We start from the raw sequence: 18,933 nt of genomic DNA on the forward strand, positions 1-18,933 counted from the left end.
TCAGACCTGCTGAGCCATCACAGGGTTGGCGACACCTGGACACCAGGTGTGTGCCCTTGCCCCAGGGCCCCACCCTTCACCACAGCTGTGTCTGGGCCAGCTCAGGCTCTAGGCTTAAAGCAGATAAGCTGCCCCCGCCCATGTCGGGCAGGGCTCATCCCCAGCATCTCCTGCTCCAACTGAGGTGGACATAGAGCATCCTTCTTACTGAGGCTGACCCACTGATGGCCTCACCACCATAGCATCAGGCTGAACAAAGTTGGGCTGAGGAGGGGAAAGTGGAGGCAGGGAAGTGTTTGGGAGGCTGATGGGAGGCCATTGCAGGAAGGAGATAGTGAGATCTGACCTGGGGCAGTGGCCATGGGGGTAAAAGGCAGAGATGGACTAAGAGGATGCCAGGATGCAGCAGGAACAGGGCTCCGTGACACCTGGCTGTGGGGAGCCAGGGAAGAGGAAGGGTCATGGCTGAGGTTGGACTTCAGCCTGAACACATGAGAGGTGGGATACATGGAAGGACACGGGTCCTTAACATCCTGTGGAGGGAGGGCCGTGAACCTGGCCTTGGGCTGGTGGCCCACCCTCTGGAAACAGGTACAGCTGCGCACATATCTCAGAAAGCAGAGCATCTGCTCCGGCTTCGAGGATGTGGGAAGAGACGCCCTGGGCTAGAGGCGGCACCGGGAACGGGGTCCCCCAGCAAACACCCTCAGGGGGAACGTGTGCCCATTGCTTCTGCTTATCAGTTCATCTTAGGAAATGGGGGAACCCAAATCTCTAGGGGACATCGAGTGACAAGGAAACATGGCTCAGAGGGAAGAGGATCCCAAGAAAATGTCCTTGTCCCTCACTCATCCCTGTGTATCCTCAAGGCCCAGCACAAGCCCAGGTCCTCAGTAGACATCCACCAGAAAATGCGTATTGGGTGGATGAATGAGTGAGTGAATGGTATTATCCAGTGGGTCCTGAGTGCCCACTACCTGCCAAGCCCTGTGCTGGGCGCTTGAATGAAGAAGGATGAGGAAAGATAAATACTGCGCCTACCCCCTTCCCGATGATTTCCCATCCATGACAGAGCCCGGGGTAGGGACTTGGGCGTGGGTAGGGGTCCAACAGAGTCTGGCAAAGCTCACCAAGCAAATAACTAAGTCATTCTCCCCTTGGGGGCAGCATTAGCCCTCCAGTCTGGGGGAGGGCCAGGCAGGTGGGACTGGGGGGGGGGGGGGCGGTGAGGTGCTGGCTGGTGAGGAAGCTAAGGAGCTGGTGGGAAGTGACAGGCAGCTCTCAAGGGAAGTGCCTCGAGCTGTCCCCGCTATTAATGAGTGTCCTGAAGCCTCACCTTGCTTCTTCGTCCATCATCTTTGCGCAGTGACAGTTGGGAAAGACCTGGAAACCCCTCAGTGCAGTAATAGCCTCTCTTCTTCATCTCCCGCTGCTATTCAAAGCCCTGGCCCCTTGTGTATTCCCGCAAGGTTTTCATTAAGAGGGAGAAAAATAGTTGTGTATTTGAAAACCTCTCCCTTGAGTGATTTCTTTGATAAAGAAAAAAAAAATCATCCATATCAAAGCAGACGCTTTTCAGATGGCAGGTCCAAATATTCTGAAAAGTTCAGGAGTCACTTGCTATTTAAATCTCTTGAAAGCCGCCCAGTTAATTACTTCAGTTAGAAGGTTTCGTCTAAATTGTGCTCCACACCCAAGGTCGGGGAGGAAGAGTTATCTATTTCTGCAAAGAGCTTCAAAAAATGTTGATTTTCTCTTCCTGCAAAGCCCCGCATAGCAATCTTGTATTTGTATACCAATTGTATTTCCAACACAATTTCTCCTCAAATTATATCATCGCAGAATCACAGTATTTGTGTGAGGCTGGGAAGAGGAGGGAGGTGCTTTGCAGAGTCCCAGAGAGGGGAGATGTCTGGCCCAAGATCATGCAGAGAGTCAGGAGCAGAATTCACTACAGATCTTAAGGGTCCTGACTCCCAGGTGTTCAGAACCTGGGGCCATCCAGGGGCCTGTGGACATGCATCAGAAGGTCTGGCAGGCCTGTGAAATGCTGAGCATGTGCCTGCGGTTCTAGAGCAGCAGTTCTTACATTTCAGCCTGAGTGGAATCACCTGGAGGGCTCATCAAGCCCAGGTGGAGGGGCGCCACCCCTGAGGTTACTGGCTTAGTAAGTCCTGGGACGCGGCCTGAGGATGTGCATTGCTAACGAGTTCCCAGGTGATGCGGATGCTACTGGCCCAGGGCCCACAGTCTGAGAACACTGGTCAAGGGTAAGAGCCTCGGCTTTCATCCGCTTGTCAGTGGAGTCCCCAACCCAGAGGACCCGAACAGCCCTGGTCTGGTCAGAAGTCACCTGTCTCTTCCCTTCTCCCAGGGTCTGAACTGATGCCCAAAGCCCTGTCCACGCGCATCATCGGTGGCATCTGGTGGTTCTTCACGCTCATCATCATCTCCTCCTACACGGCCAACCTGGCCGCCTTCCTGACTGTGGAGCGCATGGAATCGCCCATCGACTCTGCGGATGACCTGGCCAAGCAAACCAAAATCGAGTATGGGGCCGTCAAGGATGGGGCCACCATGACCTTCTTCAAGGTGAGGCCCTCTCCCTCCTGCTGCAGCACCACAAGCTGACCCTTTACTGGCCTTCCCTCACCACACAGAGCCGGGGCCAGAAATCCCAAGGGTTTTGTCCCTCCCTCTTGGGGATCATTAACTTTTGAGGGTGATGGTGATGTGGCCACCTGGGTTGGTCCCATCATAGATCCTAGAAGTTTTCATGCCTGGGACAAGCATTGTGAGTGTGCATTGTTTCCTAAATCATCCGAGGGCAGGTGGGGAGACGGGGTTGGAGGAGGAAGTGAGGCCAGATGCAAAAACAGGCCCCAGGGCCAGTGGCATCCTTGCCCTTGACTTTGAGTCTCAGTGGCATCCACCTCCTCCATGAGGCTGGCCTGGGCTTGCAGTGAGCTCTTTCGCACTTAGACGGCAGAAGGGGGCACATCCTCCTCTATTCCTTGGAAGAGAGTGTTTACAAACATTCCTTAGCGTGTTACACTCTAAGAATACTCGTGTCTAGAAAAAGCCGCTGTCGCCTGCTCCGGTTACTGCTCTCATGGGAATCTGGCCATGACTCTGCTGCCTCTCCTGCTTTGTAAGGTGATGGCTCAGTTCCCAATGTTTTTACACCTTCTGCTAGAGTAGCAGAGGGTTAACAGACTGACCCTGAAAACCAGTAGCTGTAAATGTTATTCTGGAAATTAAAGTGGTCATAACGACAGCTACCACCACCGAGAGCTCACAGCGAGCCAGGCGCTGTGCTAAACGGTTGCCTCATTTAACCTTCTTGACAAATCCTGTGAGTGGGTACTACTTCCACTCTACTCATGTGGAAACTGAGGCTCAGAGTAGTTAAGTGGCTTGTCCAAGCACTCACAGCTGAAGAAGCCAGATGCTGACCCAGGTCTGCCTTCCTCCAAGGCCCATGGTTTAGGTCAGTGGTCAGCAAACTCATTAGTCAACAGAGCCAAATATCAACAGTACAACGATTGAAATTTCTTTAGAGAGCCGAAAACCAACTTCTGCGCATGGACCATGAAGTTTCAATCATACTGTATGTGCGTGTCCGCACATGGTATTTTGTGTAAGAGCCACACTCAAGGGGCCAAAGAGCCGCATGTGGCTCTCGAGCCGCAGTTTGCCGACCACTAATTTAGGCCATGGCTCTCAGACTTGAGTGTGCATCCAAATCACCAGGAAGGCTGGGCAAACCCAGGTTTCTGGGCAAACCCAGAGTTTCTGGGTCAGGGGGCCCAGGGTGGGGCCATGTGCATTCCTAACAAATTCGCAGGTAATGCTGCTCGTCCAAGGACCACACTTTGAGAACCACTATCCCAATTATTTCTCAGAAAAGGTCAGGATTTGGGACTCTGGGGCTATTGGTCCATTTGTTCATTCATTTCTTTATTAGCTGTTCTCGATCAGTCTGAAGTCTGGTGTATGTCCCTTTCCTCTGGGCCCTGGCTCCCCAGCCCCAGCCCCTGCCCTTGCCTCCTTCCAGGCTAATCCTCTGAGTGAAGGATTGAGCCTCCAATGGGGCCTGAGTGAGGAGGGAAGAAGGGGTTGGTGGGAAAGCCTTCTGCCTCCTGGGTACTGGAGCCCCACCGGGACTCTGTCCCACCCCTATTCCCCCGCTCCCTCTTTGAGGATGGAAGCACCTGCTTAGCGAAGAGAAGAGGGAGGAGGAAAGGAGCTGCTGTCTCAGATGTTGCTACTGCCACTGTGAAACGGCAGGCGTGGCCTTCCTCAGAGGGCACTACCATGTATTTAGAGTGAAGGAAAGAGAAAAGTGTGGTCACAGGTGTGTTAGGAGTTCTCTGGGACCCTTTGTTTGTTCATGAGTGTGAGCAGTAGGTGAGCATGTGTTACATTTATGTGTTCATATAGCAATATATAATACATGTATGTGTGCACACTTGTGCCCATGCACAGAGTCTGCCTGTGTGGGAGCATGTGTATTTGTGTGTGAACTTGAGTATCTGCACATATGTGTGTGTACTGGTGAGCATATGTGTATATGTATCTCTGTGACCTGGGTGTGTGGATATGTGCTTATAAATGTTTACAAATGTGTGCCAGGGTGTCTATATGTATATATGTGTGAAGAATATATGCATGTCCATCTGTTTAAATGTCCCCATGGGTGTGCCTAAATTAGTGTTGAGAGGGAGGATGTGCCTGTGTATATGTGATTGCTCATGTGTTGTGTAGTGGCCCATTCATGTGTGTATAATAGCTTTTGTGTGCATGTGATGGCCCCTGCATGCATGTGCGTCTACATGTGTTTGTAATGGTCCATGTATGAGTGTGCATGTATGCATCTGTGTGTGTGTGCCTGCTCGTGCCTCTCCTCAGGCTGTGGCCTAGCCCTTTGACTGTGCCAGAGCATCCCTCATGCATTACTCATGAGCGCATCTCCAAGCAGGGCTCCCGATCAAAGGGAAGCAGCATAAATAAGGCCAGTGCAGGCTCATTGCTGCTGATTGGATGTCCTTGCCTCCCTCCATTCTAAGATGCTCAGATTGGCTTCCCAGAGCCTAGTCCCAGCTCCCCACTGAGCTGCTGTCCTAAGCATCAAGCAGCACCTCCTGCAGCCCGCTCTGCCCTCATCCACCTTCTCTGCAAATGGCATAGGGAGGAGGACAGTGGAGGGACTCAGATGCGGCCACCCAGCTGAGATGCTGGGGTTCAAGGGCCTGTCCTCATCAGGGCCTTCGGCCAGAAACAGCAACTCCAAGTCCCCCAGCAGGACCAGCTCCACTTCCTTCCTCTCGGATCCCCAATTAATTCCTCTTGAAGTCCAACTTCCTGTCTCCTGCTTTAATGCTCTCCTTGTCCAGGCTCCTGTCTTCGCAGCAGCTGTGGGACTGTATGTAGCTGAGAGGACTCAAGTGTGGATACATTAGCCCCACCCCACATGAGAAGCAGAAAGCACACAGCTCCCTCCCTGAAGATCCCTGGACAAACTTATTCTCCCTGCCCCTCTTCCCTCCATAGTCACACCTCCCTATCCCAGGCTAGGCTATGGCCTCATGGTCACTCCCACGTTAGAGCTGGAAGAAAACCTGGGTTAAACCTAGAGAAATGGAGGGGCTGGGTGATTGGCCCGCAATCACACAGCGGATTGGTGGCGGAACTGGGATGTGAGGCCGGATGTTCTGTCTGCACACGAACTGTCCTCTCTCACACCCACTCTGGGGTCTTCTTCTGGAGGGATTGTGCCTCCCTTGCCCGTGAGTGGACATGGCCAGGTTGGCACTGGGTTTGAACAGGGGTCAGTGCCAGCAGTACGCACATGATGTCTAGGAGACTAATAATAACATTTATTGAGCACTTACTAGATGCCAGGCAATGTCACAAGCACTTTGCCTGTACAATGGTCCCCCTTATTCACAGGGACACATTCCAAGACCCCCAGTGGATGTCTGAAACCATAGATAGTACAGAACCCTGTATGTTCTATGATTTTTCCTGGTCATGCATGTAATTTACAGCTTCTCTTGGGCATATCCAAATTGGTAGCATCACTACTCGCGTGCTTTGGGGCCATTAGTAAGCAAAATAAGGGTTACTTAACCACAAGCACTGCAACCACGTGACAGTGGGTCTGATCACTGGGATGGCCACTAAGTGACTACCTGGAGCATATGCAGCGTGCGTGTATGGGATGACTCGTGTTCTGCACAGGACGGGGCAGGAACGCTTGCGATTTCATCACACCACTCAGACGATATGCACTCTAAAACGCACGCGTCACTTATTTATGGAGTTTTCCATTTCATATTTTAGGACCATGGTTGACCGTGGATAACTGAAACCGCGGATAAGGGAGGACTATTGTTTTCACTCATGTCGTTCTCTCAACTGTTAGAAGGTCAGAGCTATTGTTATCGCCTCCATCGTGCACGTGATGAAAGCAGCCTCAGAAAGTAACCTGATTAAGGCTGACTTGTCCTGCATCCAGCTAGTGAAAGGCAGAGCTGGGATTTGAACCCAAGCCCTCTGGCTCTAGCGCCAGTGCTCTTTGTCACTGTGTCCATAGAACCTCCCTGAAGAGCCAGGCAGTCCAGGAGTCAGTTGGGCAAGAGTGAAGCCACTGTCCGTTGAGCCAGATCCCCAGCCTAGAAGAGTTGCTCAAATAATAAATGAGACTGTCTATTGGATAACCAAGTGTGTGTGTGTGTGTGTGTGTGTGCGTTCATGTGTGCCCTTGTTGAATTAAAGGATGGAGTTAAAAGATGACAGGATCCGAGTGGGGCAAATGCAGGAGGCCTGTTGAGGGCAGGAACAGAGCAGGGAGCACCCCTGAGTGTCTCAGAGTCCAGGGCAGATGAACTTCAGTGCTGAGGTTAACCTGTGTTCCTGCTTAGGCTGCAAACCACCTTACAAAGCCCCCGAACAGAGAGTAGAACTCCGTGGGGAGAACCCATTCATTCCAGTTCAAAGACAACAGCAGGAAGTGGGGTGTTGGGCTCTCCCGGGGGAGCTCCCCTCCCCCACCCGCAGCCCAGGAGATGTATGGCTGGAGGCGGCCCCATCATTCCAAAGGAAAATTCATTTGAAGAGTTGTCAGGGGCGGCGGACATCACAAACGGCATCTCCTGTGTTGGAAGAGGAAAATTAATTAGGAGATGAAACGGGAGGCCTTTGAAAGAACCGGTTGGCTGGAACAATATATAGGCAAAGTGTAAAGGAGAAAGCTGGGGAAGCAGACTCTCAGCGGGAGGGCGGAGCAGCTGGGAAGGGAGAAGCTATCAGAAGACAGCTTCTCCCAAGAATGAGCCCTCCTTGGTGTTGGGGCGGGGGAGGCACAGCAACATCCAGAGGAGAGAGCCTGGGACATAGGGGAGCGCCGCTTTGGAAAGGGGTGGGAGCTAAGGGCCAAGAGTTTCAGGCTCTCTCAGTCCCTGGCATTGCCAATCCCTCCCCCTTGTGCAGCTTTGCCCCATCCCAGCACCGGAGCCTGGCAGACGCTTGGAGAGGCCAAAGAGTCCAGCACCTCCACCCCCTCTCGGCTGTTTGGCACACCTCTTTGAGCTGAGGGCTCAGGGGCACTCCCTGGCGTCTGCATCCGTTTCTTCCGCTCTGTCTGCCTGCCTCTCTGATAGTGCCTTGTCCCTGTTTTCCATCCATAGTGGGGTGGGAAGACCAAAATGCAATGGCCAGGCGGAGCTTGGTGGGGTGCCCTGGCACAGTCAAGTCTCATCAGTCTTAAAGTAAGACAGACCAGGATTGGAGTCCTGGGTGTTGTCTCTTCTGGGTGGCCCTGGGCAAGTCACATCACTTCTCTGAGCCTGAATTTACTCACGTGGGTGACATGGATACTGATTCCCACCGTATGGCCATTAGCTAGCAGGCGTCCTCAAACTTTTTAAAGTGGGGGCCAGATCACGGTCCCTCAGAGAGCTGGAGGGCCGGACTATATGAACTACTAATTCCTACTGTAACACCTCGGCTGCGCTCACTGCCCAAAAAACCTGGCGGGCCGGATCAGACTCCTCTGCGGACCGCATGTGGCCCGCGGGCCGTAGTTTGAAGACGCCTGTAGAGGATTCAATGAGCTGCCGATGTGCAGTGGTTAGCGCAGTGACAGCCGCATAGGAACACATTAGTCCCAGGCTCTCTCCTCTGGATGTTGCTCCAATTGGCTGGCTCAGCCATGGGGAAGCAGGCTAGACCCTTTTCTCCTATTGCCCCAAAGTCCCAAAAGCACATTGGAAGGAGTCCAGGCAGGGGACACCTGGAGACTTTCCATTCTCCCAGGTCCTTCAGGACTGGGCCTTTGGGAGGTCATGGTGCCTCTGTCACAGGATGGCCATCTGCCTCTGCACAGAGCTAAGCACTTGAGGAGGTACCCACAGGTCAGAACAGAGCAGAGCCAGAGTGGGCAGAGGAGCAGCGGCAGGTGCAGGGGGAGGGCCAATAATGCTGGCTGTGGTTGAAAACTCTCAGTTACTGAGGACCTCTCTGTGCCTTAGTTTTCTCATCTATGAAATGGGTGTAATAATAGTGCCCATCTCCTATAGTTACTGAGGTGATTAAATGGGAGAATTTACATAAACAGCTTGGAACTGTGCCCAACACAGCACATGTGTCATAAGCACTATTTTGATTGTTGATTGTTGGAACCGGTGATACACAGGCCTCTTCAGCCACGGAGATCTTTGCATTTAAAAAAACTTCACATTTCCAGCTTCTTGAAAATGTGAAAGACGGCGCATCCCAGAGCCGGCTCTTCCACGAAGCAACAATTGTCAGAGCTGAGAGCCGGTAGCTCTCTCCAGTTTATCAAAATTCCGCTCAGCATTCTTCACTTATTATTATACAATGCCATGTGCGGCTCCTGTCAGCATTGGCTGAGTATTGTGTCATTATGGTCTATAGCAACTCTGTACTGCAGAAGTTATTGTCCCCAATTTCTAGGTGTGAAAGAGAATTAAAGAACCTTAAAGAAAATAATGATTCCAGGCATTGATTGAGCACCTCGTGGACCAGGCTCTGCGCTAAGCTAACCCCCATCTTACAGATGTGCAAAGTGAGGCTCAGAGATGTGCTGTCACTTGCCCGTGGTTACTGAAGGAGCTGGCATTTAAAACCAGAGTTCAGCCAAAACCGGTTTGGCTCAGTGGATAGAGCGTTGGCCTGCGGACTGAAAGGTCCTGGGTTCGATTCCGGTCAAGGGCATGTACATTGGTTGCGAGCACATTCCCAGTCAGGGGTGGGCAAGAGGCAGCTGGTCGATGTTTCTCTCTCATCGACATTTCTAACTCTCTGTCCCTCTCAATTCCTCTCTGTGTAAAATCAATAAAAAATATATTTAAAAAATTAATAAATAAATAAATAAATAAATAAATAAATAAAAATAAAATCAGAGTTCATACCATGGGGCTGACCCCTCCCACCACCACCTCCACCACCTCCACGCCTGTCTGCACCCCTCGCCTCCTGACCCCCCACTTCAGGACCCAGCCTGCAGCCCCACACGGGCAAGCCTGGGGGGCACGTGCAGACAACAGGGGTTGTTGCTGGGCAGCTGGGGTGGGGGGCAGGTGGTGGGGGCGTGGGGGGCAGTCAGCAGTCTGACCTCACTGGCAGGCAGAAGCAGCAGACTTAGGGAGACCTCCTGGTTCCCACAGAAATAAGCCAAGAGACATGATTAACTGCTCGAGTAGGAAGAGCCGATGAAGCCAAAGACTCACACCAGGGATAAGAAAGCTAATTACTGTGGGAAAGGTCTCCTTTCCAAACTCCAGTCTCACATGGAATCACATGAATCCCCAGGATTCAGCTTCCTTCAGAACCGATATATTTATATATGTACACGTACGTACATTTTCTTGTACAGAAATGTTAAATCCTCAAGATGAAGTATCTTCGGTCGGGGAAAATCAATTTACTCTTTTGAGGCGGCTGTGATTGAAAGTCATGAGCCTGAAACTTACTTTCTTGCCAATTTTACTGATAAAAAAGTCTCTTCATCCTGGCACAGCTCCCTGAATGGCTGCTCCAAACAATCCCATTAATTGATTTGAGTGACTGGCCCTGAAGCAAGGCTTATTAAGGCTCCCAGCGGGGCTGGGGCGGGCAGCATGACTCCGGAGCCATAGGTGTGTGAGATTCCATTCCCCGGGGTTGACCACCACTCAGTCCAGTGATAGGAGCTCAGGCCTCTAGTGGCTGGGCCCAGGTAGATGGGACAGAGGCCTGAGATTCTGGGAGGGACCCTACATGCATCCATGCATGTCTCAGACATGCCAGAGGGAAGCTTTTCAGGGATGTGTCTGGAATCACAGATTCACAGAAGGACAGATCAGAGCGTAAGGGGGACAAGGACCATGAGTGGGGGTGTTTGCGACGGGAACCCAAGATATAGGACAAGCACAGTGGGTGGGCGTGCTAGGGAAGTGGATTTAAACCCTCTGCCTAACGGTGGCCAAGGCGGTAACTTTACTGACTCTGGGGCTGGCAGAGAAGAGCCTCTTCCGCCTTATTGTCACTTCTCACCTTAACTGGTCAAGCTCTCTGGTGTCCTTTCCCATCTTCCTCATTCTGTTCCTTTATCCACGGAGGCTTTCATGTATCTTTTCAAAAAGCCTATCGCCTCCACACTCCCTCAAACCCCCAACAGAAATGTTGTCTCCTTTTATGGTTAGTGTGACTGGAAAGAGCCTGTGTCTTGATGACAGACAAGCGTATGTATAGGAGGAAGGGGGTGTTGGAGGGAGGATGCAGGGAGGAGTTTGCAGAATCAGAAGTTCTTGCTATATTCTGAGACACAGGAATAGGGCAGGACTTCTTGGATGTTTCATTGTCAAGTTACTTCTGCCAGGCTTGAGATTTTACCAGTGGCTGACTCTGTGCACAGGAGAGAACATGGGTGAGGTGGAGAGGTGGATGGACAGATAGCTAACTAGATGGATGAATGGAAGGGTAAATAGGTAAAAAGTTAGGGGGTGGTCGGAGAGTTGGTTGAATAAATTAATGTATAAATAGTGTGTGAGCAAATGGATGAGAACATGAACATGATAAAGGTGGGTATGATGGATGTATGTATGGATGGATGATGGATGGATAGCTGGCTAGATGGATGAATGGAAGGGTAAATAGGTAAAAAGCTAGGTGGGTGATCGGATAGTTAGTTGAATACATTAGTGTATAGATAGTGTGTGAGCAAATGGATGAGAACATGAACATGATAAAGGTGGGTATGATGGATGGATGGATGGATGGGTAGATGGATTTCATGCATGCACTGGAGGTATAAAGGAGCCCTGGTGCCCAGCTCTGGTAGAAGAAGGAAAACTCAGAAAGCAGGAGGGACCTGGGTGGAAAGGAGATGATATGCTAGAGTCACTGAAGGGAGAATAGTGCTTAGTTACCATAACCAGGTGGGTAGAGTATCTGAGGACTATGTGTACCTGGTAAGCAGGGATGATAGGACTTAGATGGGCTGATTAAAGGAATAGTTAGAATTAATTATCTGAAAAAACAACTATGGGGAACAGAAATAGCTTGTGTGAGTATGTATGTAAGAGAGTGTGTCAGTTATCTATAGCTGTGTAACAAATGACCCAAAAGTCAGTGTCTTAAAACAACATTTATGATCTCACAGACTGTGGTCAGGGTTCAGCACAGCTTGGTTGGGTCCTCTTGATTGGTTGTCTCATGAGCCACATTCAAGGTGTTTCTAACGCTGCTCCACTTCCAAGCTCTGCCACGCGGCTGTTGGCAGGATTCAGTTCCTCTGTGGCTGTTCTCCACTGCCCATTAGCTGGAGGCTGCCCTTCATTCCTGGCCATGAGACTTGCAACTCAGAGCATGGCAGCAGCTTCCATCAGGGCAGCAAGCAGAGTGCAAGCAAGATGATAGTTCAGTCTCACCAACCTAATTTCTGAGCAACATCCCATAGCTATGAGGGGGGGGGGGGATTTCAAAGTAAGTCTGTTCATCCAGCCCCCATGTAGGGGAAGAGGGTTACACAAGGACATGAGTCCCCTGATGGAGATCACTGGAGCCATATAGAAACTTCCTGTCACAGAGAATCTGAGCAGGAAAAGCAACACAGTGGAAAGGACCTGAGGGATAAAAGAAGCTGGAGGGTGGAAGAGTCTGGATATCAGAAATTATCTAGAAAATAAGAAATGTCTGGGGAGTTGGAAGAGCTGGAAATTGGGGATGTATTTAAGGGTAATAGGAGCTCATGGGGGGCATGCATTGGGGCTGCAGGAGAAGCTGAGGTGGAGGAATAGCTGGGCAAATGGACTAGCTGGAGAGCACAGAAGGTCTGGAGGCAAGAGTTGCAAAAGTAAGAGAGTAACTATGGAGGTGGAGTAGCTGAGAGCAAGAAGAGCTGAAAATAGAACAGGCTGAGGCCCAGGAGGAGCTGGGAGCAGCCAGCTTGTAGCTCTGGTGGAACCATTTAAGCTCCAGGCATCTGAGCCCTTCCAGGCCTTTGGCTTTGGGGACAGATAAACTTGCAGGTGAGGAGGGGCTGCTTGTCTGTGAAGGTGTCCCCAGACCCTGTGCCCAGAAGCTATCACTGGTACTTGACAGTATCTGAGCTCAGGTGGAACTCCAAGTGGGTTCCCCCTGCTACTTCAGAGGCCTCTCCTCCTCCTGGCAAGCCTGCGTCTCCAGGAGCCACTATCAGAGGGGACAGTCCTTATGGAGCTAGGGAGCACCCCACCTCTCCTCACCCCCACTGCCCCGACTCCTGGAAGTTTCTTCCCCATCTCCTGCCCAGCCCCAGCACCGCGCCAGCCTGTCTGAGTACACCCATGCCATCACGCACACCAGAGCTGGGCCGGGTGCCAGTCAGACAAGCTGACATCACAGAGAGGCGCAGCCAGACTTGGAAACCGCTGGGTACAATGAGGCCTGCAGAGCCACCTGCTCCCCTGGGTTCAGTGGGGGCAGGGCTGATCCCTGCTCAGAGCAGGCAGCTGGTCGGCACTCAGTTCCCAGGAAGTCTCATGAAGTTCATGCACCTGGTCTGCCCAGTCTCCCCAGGAGCAGGGAACATGCGGTGTCAGCCTCCTCTCCTGGCCCCAGTGCCCTCTGACCCTCCCCAGTCAGGCAGCGCACACACAGCAGCCCGCCCACTAGGCCTGGGCCTAGGGATGCTGGTTCTGTCCAGGCAGCAGCATCCAGCACAAGGCATTCTGGGGACAAGGGGGCAGGGGGCCTGCAGACACCTGTTCTGAGGGCTCCCACTCCACTCCCCATTCTGCCATTCTCCCCTTGGACAAAATCTTCCCTGAGACACAGCACACAAGGGAGGCCCACTGTGGTTGAAGTGGGGGGTGTGGGCAAAACCTACCGAGCTTTGCCCCCATCGGCATCCACCTCTCCCTCTCTGCCCTCACAGTAGTTTCTGGAGGCAAGAGTTGCAGCAGTAAGAGGTTAGGAGCATGGACTCTGGAGTCAGGGGGTCTGGATTGCAAGCCTGGCTTCGCCACTTAGTATCTGAGTGACCTCAGGAAAGTTACTTAGTCATGCCTCAGTTTCCCCATCTGTAAAATGGGGCCAACATACCTGCCTCCTGTGATTGCTGTGAATACTCAGTGAATAAATGCAGTGAAGCCCTTCGGACAGGGCCTGCAGATGGAATCACTCAGTAAATATTAGAGGAAGAAAGTCAATTTTTTAAAAGTCACTGTGAAAAACACGTGTGCCATGGAAAAGAGCCAAGGGTTTCCAGACGGGGTTCCTGCGTCTGGTTCTTGGCTTTACCACTTCCTGGCGGTGAGTTTGGGGAGTGCCCTCCGGGGCCTCCATGTCCACATCTGAGCAGTGGGTGGCACCCCCTCACTCTGAGGGCTGTGTACAGTGCTCCACGCCCTGAGCGCTGCTGGGCAAGGTCCCAGTGTGCTCAGTAACGATGTGCATCCCCCTCCCCTACAACCCAGAAATCCAAGATCTCCACCTTCGAGAAGATGTGGGCCTTCATGAGCAGCAAGCCCTCGGCGCTGGTGAAGAACAACGAGGAGGGCATCCAGAGGACGCTGACCGCCGACTACGCGCTGCTCATGGAGTCCACCACCATCGAGTACGTCACCCAGCGGAACTGCAACCTCACCCAGATCGGGGGCCTCATCGACTCCAAGGGCTACGGCATCGGCACGCCCATGGGTGAGCGGGGGGCTGCATGTGGGGGTCAGGGGTCAGGGTCAGGGGTCGGGCCTTGGCGAGGCCCTCGCATCCGCTCCCACACACAGTCTCCTGCTCCCACTCCCAGCTCCTCCCGCTGAGCCTGGCGAGGTGGCATTTTCTCAGCCCAGAGATGCAGGCGTAGAGCCATGTCCCTTGCCAGGTCAGCCCTGGCCTGAGCAGAGAGCTGGGACCAAGAGGGGGTGCAGTTCAGAGGTCATGCCTTCTCTTCCCGGCCTCACCCCCATTGAGGCAGCCCAGACACAGTGATTCATAAGCAAGACACCCCCCACCCCAGGTAAGGACCCTTCCTCCCAGCCAGGTGCCATATAGAAAGACAGACTCTGGCCATTGGGTGCCCCTTCTATGAGCTGACCAAGAGGGCTGGGGATGGTGGCTGACGCCCTCCAGGGGCGCAAGAGGTGGCCCAAGTGCCGCTGACACGCGTCTCCACTTCCCACCAAGGCTCCCCATACCGGGACAAGATCACCATCGCCATCCTGCAGCTGCAGGAGGAGGACAAGCTGCACATCATGAAGGAGAAGTGGTGGCGGGGCAGCGGCTGCCCCGAGGAGGAGAACAAGGAGGCCAGCGCCCTGGGCATCCAGAAGATCGGGGGCATCTTCATCGTGCTGGCCGCCGGGCTGGTTCTGTCCGTGCTCGTGGCCGTGGGCGAGTTTGTGTACAAGCTCCGCAAGACAGCAGAGCGAGAGCAGGTGAGCCCCAAGCACCTGCACCCCACACCTGCACTGGAAAGGGAGGGAGTGAGGGAGAGAGGGAGGGAGGGAGGGAGGAAGGGAGGGAGGGAGGGAGGAAGGGAGGGAGGGAGACGGGAGACAGGGGACGGGGCTGATGCTGTGCTCACACCTCCTGCGCGCCAGGCCCAAGGTAGTGTCTGACCCCATTCCCATCATAGCTAAGGGGCAGACGTCCCGATTTTGGCGGGACAGTCCCAATTTTTAACAATTTGTCCCGCGTCCTGCAGCTTTTTAAAAAAAGTCCCGATTTTTGGAAAGATTCCATATAGAAAGGTGCCATATAGAAAGACAGACTCTGGCCATTGGGTGCCCCTTCTATGAACTGTCCTGAGGAGGAGAACAAGGAGGCCAGTGCCTTGGGCATCCAGAAGATTGGGACTTTTTTAAGATTATTTCCAAAAATCGGGACTTTTTTAAAAACGCCGCAGGACGCGGGACAAATTGTTAAAAATTGGGACTGTCCCGCCAAAAGCGGGACGTCTGGTCACCTTAATCATAGTCCACCCTGCATCCCACCCAGCGGGAAGCCGGCCAGGCCCACCTCTGCTCCGACTCTGAGCAGACCTCCCGTCCCTGGTCCCAGTCATTCACGCCAGCCCAAGCCCTGTCCTCTCTGGCCAGACCACGGCCCCGCCTCCGGCCTGGCCTTCCCGCCTCCACCCTTCCTCCCTGCCACCCACTCTCCAGCCACAGCAGCCGGCGGGCGCCGTTTAAAACTTGATTCAGACCAGGCCGTTGCCCTGCATAAAACCCTGCGGGATAATTATGGGAGCTGGGTGACGGTGACACCGAGGCTCATTATCCTGTTCTCCTTCTGCATGTATTTGGAAATTTCCATAATCAAAAGTTTAAAAGAGAAAAGGGTGAAGAGAGAGGTTCGGCCCAAGCGTTCAAATGGGAGAACCTAGACTCAACCTGTCTGATTAATTCAAGCGTGGCTCTGGGTCCCGGGAGCAAATTAGAATCACAGGAAGAGAGTGTTTTAAGTGCTAATGCCCTGGCCTCGCTCTCGGAGACTCCGCTTTAATTGGTCTGTGGTAGCGCCTGGCATTGGCATCTTAAGAAAGTGTGCAGCGTGGTTTCAGGGAGCACCTGAGCGGGAAAGGCTGCTGTGTGTGGGGAGGGGGGGAGGGGGGAGCACCGCTCTCCACAAAGCTCAAAGCGATGCAGGGCCAGTGTGGGAAGAGATGGTCGTTAAGTCGTGTGTACAGGGGACCCTTAAAAACAGGCAGCTTTCACATCTGTCCAAAATGAGATAGCATCCTCTGTAACCAGTGAGCCTGCGTCAGCATTGCACCCATAGAAGTGGCCAAGGATATGTGTGGTTATGTTTATAAAAATGTTCATTGAAGTGTTAATTATTTTGTGAAGAAAAAGAGGGAAGGAAGGAAGGAAGGAAGGAAGGAAGGAAGGAAGGAAGGAAGGAAGGAAGGAAGGAAGGAAGGAAAGGAGGAAGGAAGGAAGGAAGAAAACTAAATGTCCAATAATCAGGAATGGCTAGAAAAAATTGCATTAAAAAAAAAAAACAACTCTTTAGGAATTTTCATTATAATTGGAATGAGCTCCAAAATCCACCAAAAAGCCTCCAGGATCTGGCCCTGGCCCACCCCCCTGACTTCCTCCCGCCCACCCCACCCCTCTTCTCTGCTGCACACACACATCGGCCTCCTTTTGAGCCCTTAATGTGCCTGACACGCTTCAGCCACGGGCCTTTGCACATGCTGCCCCAGCACTGAAATGACCTCCCCCCAGAGTGCCGTCTTCTTGGCATCCTCTGTTCCTTCAGTTTCAGCTCAAATGTCACCTCTCAAGGTGCCTTCTCACCTGTCGCTACTCCCAAACCCTCTCTGTCCCATTCCACTGCTTTATTCTTAACAACAGTTATCACTGAAATTATTTGCTTACAGGTTTGTTATCTGTTTCTCGTCCATCATTAGACCATAAGCTCCCCGAGGACTGGAACCTTACCTGTCATTTTCCCTGCTGTGTGCCTAACACCTAGAATGGTGCCTGACACACAGTAGGGGCTAAATAACTACTTTCAGAATAAAGAGAGGGAGGTGAGGGTGATGTCTGTGTTTCATGGGGGAGGTCCCACAGCTGGTAAGAGGCAGAGCCAGAATTCAAAGCCAGGTCCCATTCCCCTGCACAAACAGCCTTGTACAGCTGTCCGGTACTGATTCCCTGGCCTCACTGGGCATCAGTGATCCCCACTGCCTTCCAGTCCAGCTGCAGGACAGCCTCTGCCATCATACACATGCAGGCAATGCGGCACTTTTGCTGTTGCTTTCGGTACTCACAGGGACCTAGGCTGGAGGAGGCCACTGCCACTCAATTGCCTGCAGGAGCCTCGCACATTCACACATTCAGGTCTTTCTTAAATCCTGACTTTGAGCCAGGACTAGTGCAGGGGCTGGGCTCATGTGTGTGTGTGGGGGGGGGGGGGGGGGGGCGGGGGGCAGACCCGGGAAAGGGGGGGAAGTCGATGAGGCAGAGCTGACTGGTTCCTGCTCTCAGAATCTAGTGTAAAAAAGAAGTCAGATATGTCAACTCCTCAAACTTAATGTATATGCCAGTCAGAGCCTCGGTGTGCTCATCTGTAAAATGGGGATAAGATGATACTACCTGTCCTACTATCTTTTTTTTCTTTCTTTCTTTTTTAAATTACATTTTTATTGATTTCAGAGAGGAAGGGAAAGGGAGAGAAAGATAGAAACATCAATGATGAGGGAGAAGCATTGATGGGCTGCCTCCTGCACGCCCCCAGGAGGGATTGAGCCCCCAACCCAGGCATACGGCCTTGACTGGAATCAATCCTGGGACCCTTCAGTCTGCAGGCCAACGCTCTATCCACTGAGCCAAACCGGGTAGGGCTTAATCTCCAAACAAGAACATGATGCTCTGTAGCTGCTACACAAACGGGTCATCTTGCAGGGAGCCAGAGGGTGAGTGGGGTGAAGGGGTGACAGAGACCCAGTGGCCTTAGCACAGGCGCGGGAGGAAGGGCAGGAGTTAGCTGAATCGCTGGGCCAGGCCTCACCCGTCTGCTCTTTCCGCCTCACTCCCACCGCAGCGTTCCTTCTGCAGCACCGTGGCCGACGAGATCCGCTTCGCCCTCACCTGCCAACGTCGGGTCAAGCACAAGCCGCCGCCCCCCATGATGGTCAAGACCGACGCCGTCATCAACATGCACACGTTCAACGACCGCCGGCTTCCGGGCAAGGACAGCATGACCTGCAGCACATCACTGGCCCCCGTGTTCCCCTGAGCACCGGTAGGGTGGGGACCGCAGGCCGGAGGGCAGGGTGGAGGAGAGCAAAGGAGGCTGGAAGGAACATCCCTGTCTTCACACCGGGCTTGGGGGCCGGAACTGCTGCCTGCCTGTTGGGCCAGGAGCCCTCCGCCCTCACCTACCGGGAAACCGGCAGGCCCCCAGGCCAGCTGCTTGAGCTTCATCTCCTCTTGTTTCTTCTGTGGGTTTCGAAAGCTGCCAGCCGAGACAGCCAAGGCCAAAGGAAGCACACGCCTCTGTCAGGCCACGCCCACCTGCGCCTCCACCTTCCTCCATAGTCAGCAGAGAAAATAGGCAACAGCTCTTTTATTGCCACTCCTTCCCCATCAGCCCAGGCCTCCTGGGGCTTGACTACGAGACCAGAGACACACACCCTGGACATAGCAGGGGTGTTCCTGTTTGGCTGACGGTGGGACAGTGGGAGCTAAAGACAGAGGACGGCCATCCACATGTCTGAGCAGAGGTTTCTCACAGGTTTCTGAACTCCTGGATTTGGCACCAACCATGGGAGCCCCTGTTTGGGCAGAGTTGAAGGCAAAGAGCCCCAAAGGGGAAAAGAGAAAAAGAGGAGTTTGGGGTATGGGAAAGGCTGCCATTTTGAATTCTACAATCAATGTCCAATGGCCACACTTCTGTAAGAGAGTAGGGGAACAGTCGAAGCAAACTCTTCTCTACTTT

The 18,933-nt window shown here is 52.9% G+C and overlaps 1 protein-coding gene across 1 annotated transcript in view; it reads left to right on the forward strand.

Moving 5' to 3' along the window:
* The window catches only part of GRIK3 (glutamate ionotropic receptor kainate type subunit 3), a 192,182-nt gene extending 173,642 nt beyond the window's left edge, over nucleotides 1-18,540 (forward strand). Inside the window, exons 13-16 of the mRNA XM_036446690.2 lie at nucleotides 2,375-2,592; nucleotides 13,965-14,187; nucleotides 14,671-14,921; nucleotides 18,037-18,540. Coding sequence (XP_036302583.1) covers nucleotides 2,375-2,592; nucleotides 13,965-14,187; nucleotides 14,671-14,921; nucleotides 18,037-18,231 — 887 coding nt within the window. The 3' untranslated portion in view covers nucleotides 18,232-18,540. The remainder of the gene's footprint in view (nucleotides 1-2,374; nucleotides 2,593-13,964; nucleotides 14,188-14,670; nucleotides 14,922-18,036) is intronic.
* Nucleotides 18,541-18,933: the final 393 nt, after the last annotated feature.

Source organism: Pipistrellus kuhlii, unplaced genomic scaffold (assembly GCF_014108245.1).
Source record: "Pipistrellus kuhlii isolate mPipKuh1 unplaced genomic scaffold, mPipKuh1.p scaffold_m20_p_2, whole genome shotgun sequence".
In the NCBI taxonomy this organism is placed as follows: domain Eukaryota; kingdom Metazoa; phylum Chordata; class Mammalia; order Chiroptera; family Vespertilionidae; genus Pipistrellus; species Pipistrellus kuhlii.